Source organism: Wasmannia auropunctata, unplaced genomic scaffold (genome assembly GCF_000956235.1).
Source record: "Wasmannia auropunctata unplaced genomic scaffold, wasmannia.A_1.0 LD335615.1, whole genome shotgun sequence".
NCBI lineage: Eukaryota > Metazoa > Arthropoda > Insecta > Hymenoptera > Formicidae > Wasmannia > Wasmannia auropunctata.
In genome coordinates, this window is record NW_012027275.1 from 1 (window position 1) to 5,712 (window position 5,712).

Sequence of the window (5,712 nt, forward strand, 5' to 3'; positions counted from 1 at the left end):
TTGGTATAAAATGATACCAGCCGGAACTACGAATTACATGTGCAAACAATGTTGAGTTCATAAAATTAGGCTTGGATGCCTAATAAAAAAGCTGTACGTTCTTGAAAATTTGTTACGATGTGTGCGTGAGATATCGATATGGTAGTAAATATGAACACATCACTACACACTACTACATCAATATCGCACGCATACATACTCACAAATCGTCGGTAAAACAATTTTTGGAGTTTGATCTCGGGTTTTTAGGATCCCCTTAATACAAGAGGAAAACCGAAAAATAATATCTAATAGATTTTAGATGAATAGTTCAATTTATTGGAAGAGGAATACTCTTTCTGTAAGTTTTCGCTTAGACTATGGGATTAGAGGAAATTTTACTGTATAACTAGAATATTTTTTTTTGTGTTTTTAGAACTTTTTTTTCATATTTCTGATTATTTAAACAATATTTACTTTAAAAAAAACAATTTTTTTAAAGAAAATTTCATTTCTTTAATGAGTTAGAAAAAACCTTATATATGTATACATGTCTCTTATTTTTTTTATCTGTACCGTGTCTGTTATTTCTTGTCTATATTTTAATGTATCTAAATCTTATTTAAATATGTTAAATATTATTACACCGTGGGTAGGGTGTAAAGGGGAGAATCGTGGTGATACACCCAAAAAAAATATTCTAGTTTTAAAGTGAAATTTCCTCTAATCCTATATTGTAAGCGAAAAATTTTATAAAAAGAGTATTCCTCTTTCAATAAAGTAAACTGTTCACCTAAAATCTATTAGATATTATAAATGATTTTTCGGTTTTCCTCTTGTATTAAGGGAGGCGTCTGATTTAGGACGCTGAAAAATAGGTGATTTATGCGAATTTTTTTAACAAAGAAAATAAATTCGATTTTTCCATAACTGTATGGATACTTGTACCATATGTACGGATACTTTACTGGATACTTATATTATACAAAAAAAAAATTTTAATTTAAAAAATTGAAGATAATAACATCATTGGCAAATAAGTGATTAACACGTCTCGCTATACTGGAGTTACAAATTGATATGCGAAATAGAAAAAAAACGTATCGACTTCATTCAAAGTTCTTTATTTAAATTATTATCAACCATCCTAAATGAACTAAGAACATGTTTAAACAAGTTAATTTAAACAATTTTTATTACACAAAGAAAGTAAAATTTTTTTTTTCAAAAGTATCATTTTTTCTTTAAAGTCCTAAAAGTTTTACAATCGTACACTTTTTAAACATGTTCTTAGTTCATCGACTATACAATTATATGCAAATTAAAAATATTTTTAATTTTTTTGTTTCGGACAGAAATTACCGGCTCTATTTTGCCTGCCATTTTGTAACTCCAGTAGCGAGGCGTTTTAATCACTTATTTACCATGACGTTATTATTTTACATTTTTTTAATTAAAAATTTTTATTGTATAATATAAGTATCCAGTAAGAAAGATCGACTTTACTTTTCTTTGTTAAAAAAATTTGCGAAAATCACCTATTTTTCAGAGTCCTAAACCAGATGCTCCCCTATAAGAGGAATATGTATATTTCAAGCGGAATGCCCTCTTATGTGCGATATGATTAACACGAAAAGCACTGTGTATCGCTGCGTTCTGCCGTGACGATTGACTAAAGTGTTGTGCTGCATTTGTGAAAACAGATGCAGTAAGGCTGCGTTCCGTTATTCATTGCAAATACTGAAAACTACAGTATAAATAATGTGAATTATAAATATAGTATTTACAGTACAAGACTTGTATTGTAAATGCAAGTCGAAATTATTCCAACTATTACAATATTGTCCACAGAATATTTTCCTCTTAATTTCAGAGGATTCTTTTTGAGGCCATATACAAGAATAAAATCCTTTAAGATTTAGCGGATTCCACTAACATTAAAATTTTTTTTTTTTGGGGTGTAGGTTGTTGGAATGATTCACACAGTCGAACTGTTTCACTGAACAACTTTATTTAAGATCTAATCACACAACTTATGCACCCGCGTAATACGCGCACCGATAGCGTAACGTTCTAAGTAAAAATGTAATTATGAACTCCGCAGTGGTCCGCTGGACGACGGGTTTTATCCCGTCTCAAGTGAGCCACTGCACTGCTCAGCAGTTGCAATTATTGCTTAATTGCAACGGCTGCAGATTTTTGGAGAACGCACGCATTGAGACTGCCAAAGTCCTGCGTCGGCAGTCCTCAATTATTCTGGGTCGTTGTTATAAGATTAGATTACAACAGCGACCTGCTTATCTCTAAGTATTACATGTAAGTAGCGCACAGCGAGACTTACAGCAATATTTACATATGGTAAATTGAAGAGATTAAATACTTAATTGTATTTTCTTGTTATTTAACAGATCTTTGGATTTTCTAATCGCAATAATGACTGATCTGATTAAAGGGATATTAAACTCGAGATCAAACTCCAAAATGTCGCTGTTTTACGACGATTTGTGAGTATATTGCGTACGATATTGATGTAATAGTGATGTGTCATGTTTACTACCACATCAATATATCCACGCATACATACATAGTGCGGTCCATTATAAGTTCCCGGACTGATTTTTTTGCAGCCTTCCCATTAACGTCATTTATCGAACGACTGTTGAACTACGTAGTGTGAACCCTTACGAAGCCGTGTTGAATGGCATCATTTTAGCCCCGTTATTGAAGAGTGCGGACGTCTGATAACCTGGTGTTATGTATGTGTGTCAGACTTAGGAGATGGACGAGAAGGAGGAACAGTGAGTAGCAATTAAATTTTGCTGCAAAGCTGATCTTTATATTATTATGTAGATTTTCAGCGACAAAGACATTTGAATTGATTCAGAAGGCACGTACAAAATTTCATTGCTACTATCTAAATTTTTTGGAACAAATCTCACTCCAAAAGATTGAAAATACTGCCATTCTATGGCTACTTGAATGGCAGTATTTTCCGGGAACTTATGGACGCACTGTGTATACATAAATTTGTCGGTTATCAATATATTTTTATTAGGCTTCTATACTTAATTATAACGACTCACATATATTAATTTCTTTATTGTACATCTGACCCTACCTTTATTTCAAACATATAACCTGTCTAACTTTTCCACGAAATAAACGTGGTAAATTAACGTTGGTAAATTAACAGCATTAATCGCCATGTTGAGATTAAAATGGATAACAAAACCTGTAATTATTTCATTTTTTCCCGCACAAAATACACCAGGGCCATATACATTAGCATGTGTGTTTTAATCATGGAAAAGGAAATTTTATTCGATGCGATTAATATGAAGTAATTAGTAACCAACAAAAATGATATTTTTGTCGGGAAAACAGACGACTTTAGCAACTTACAAGATTAATTGATAGCTTGAGATAGAATTCTATATAATAAGTTTTTATTTTTCTTTATCTTCTGAATGTATCTTCTGAATGGAGATATTAAAAAATTTTAAAATTTGAACTATCAAAAAACTCCGCACATATTTTACGAAAATTGTTTTCTAATGTTTGTTCATATTTTTTAATTCATAATTCTTGTAATTTTTATGGAACGTTAATCAAAAGTCCCAAAGTTTAAACAAATACTACTGCAAAATCATTTTCCGTAAAGTATATTATATGCAACATCCTCTACTATAATATTATAATTATAATCATAAGCTGCATTAGTAGATCAGATATCTTATGATATATGATTTAAGATAAAAAGAAAAGAAAAACAGAATTCTTCACTTTTGTTTACCTGTATCTTGGATGGCTTATGGCATATACATATGGATCCAAGCAAGCCACAAATTTGCATGTGCATGCCGGTATCATTGTGACGCTGGGAGTTAATAATGCCTTATTTCCAAAAGCACCAATCATCGCGAGAACGCCATATGGAGTCCACGACAGAACAAAGAGAAAGCAGATTGTTATCGCAGCCTACAAAAAAGATGACACATATAATACATTTTTTCAATGTATGTGATTTAATAAATATAGTGAATATATGTAGTGTTGTGTGAAATATTTACTATTGAAATCGAGTCTTGTCAAATTTCATACTGTCATATTCTTTATTTTGCTCAAATTACTACTTCAGAAAATTCAGTTTTCCTATTGCTTTACCCCTGTTTTTTGCTGCTTTACTACTTTTTATATCTCCTATATGAATATTAAAATGAGAAAGCAAATAAAAGGTACAAAAGCGTTACATTTTTATATCATTAAAATGAGTAAACGTGACAATATAGTGTATTATCCTTGATTGATTGTACAACTTAAAATACTTCAATTTAAATTGTTCTCATTTAAAAAACTATTGCTTGAATGCAAGAGAATTATTCTCAAGTACTTTTACTTATCAAGTCAAGATAAAAATAAGTGATAGTTGTTGGTAATATTTTTCAATACAAAAAACAAAAGAAATGCTATCACTTGCAAACAATTGAATATTTCATATTTAAACGTATCTTTACACTGAACTAAAAAATATTGTAATAAAAAGATTCTTATATATTGTAAGGACAATGCTCTAAGTGAGTAGGCTGTATAAACAATAAGTAATAGACAGGGATGATACGAGAATAATGGAAATCAAGAATTCAGCTGCAAACCAATTCATGGGTTCCCGATCAGCTTTATAAGAATTCCCGAGTCAATTCGATTACAACTGGCGATTTCTGATAATTACTGTAGATTGTGAAATATAGTAGACTTGAAGAATCAAATATTGAATTCACGCTTGGTGGAAGAATCTTCCAACGAAGAAGGGTTCGGTAACATTGCAGTAATTAGCGTCACGCGCTAATAAAAGTTAAGTAATATTCCTATGCATTATTATAAATATGTTTTACATGTATAATGTTGCTTACGAAATTTCTGAAATAATGAGAGACACACGGTCTAAAAGCGGTTTACACAATTCTTCAATCGAAATTATTGAAAAGTATGTTCGTGTGCTTCTAATATTGATAAACGCATGCTCGAAGGATGTGTGTATACGAAACACGACTGATGTATACGAAAGAGCATGAGCTCTTCTTCTTCTTTCTTGCGCTACGAGAGTGAAAAGTCATATGTTTGTACAGAACATATCTCTGAAAATAAGTTTGTTTTTGCATGTCAAATTAGTAACCCAATAAGCAAAGCAATATTTTTTAAACATTTTGAATAACATTTCTTGTAATGAAAAAAAATATTTAAAAATATATTAAAATTAATTGGCGAGATCCCTTTTTTCATTAAAAATATGTTTATTTTAACATTAAAAAGAATATTCTTTAAATGTTATAGAAACATTTTTTTAAGATTTGAAAAAAATGTTTATTTAACATTAAAGGAACGTACGTTATTTTAAGATTTGCAGAAAATGATTTATAAACATTAGAAAAACGTTTACTTAAAAATTTTCTTGCTTAATATATTAATGATATATGAATTATAAATTATTTACATATACAATATATCTCAATGCATATTTTAATGGATTCTATGTGGATTTTCACATGGATTTGACATGGATTTCCATATGGATTTCCATATGGATTCCATGTAGATTCCATGTGGACTCCATGTACACTGAGACTCGAAAAACAGTAATAATCTCTGAATTTTCGCTCATTCTCGATTTTTAGTCTAAATTTGTAGATGCTTGCTGAAAAAATAGTAACGTTTGCTGAAAAATACAGTAATATT

The 5,712-nt window shown here is 30.3% G+C and overlaps 1 protein-coding gene and 1 long non-coding RNA gene across 2 annotated transcripts in view; one reads left to right on the forward strand and one right to left on the reverse strand.

Moving 5' to 3' along the window:
* The first annotated feature begins 2,134 nt into the window (after positions 1–2,134).
* On the forward strand, positions 2,135–3,289 carry LOC105456633. Its single transcript, XR_975271.1, has 2 exons — positions 2,135–2,483; positions 2,607–3,289. It is a non-coding gene; the product is annotated as an uncharacterized LOC105456633 (long non-coding RNA).
* Positions 3,290–3,487: 198 nt separating this feature from the next.
* LOC105456634 (opsin, ultraviolet-sensitive-like) overlaps positions 3,488–5,712 on the reverse strand; it is a 10,622-nt gene continuing 8,397 nt past the window's right edge. Inside the window, exon 2 of the mRNA XM_011700828.1 lies at positions 3,488–3,957. Within this exon, the coding sequence (XP_011699130.1) occupies positions 3,769–3,957 (189 nt within the window). The 3' untranslated portion in view covers positions 3,488–3,768. The remainder of the gene's footprint in view (positions 3,958–5,712) is intronic.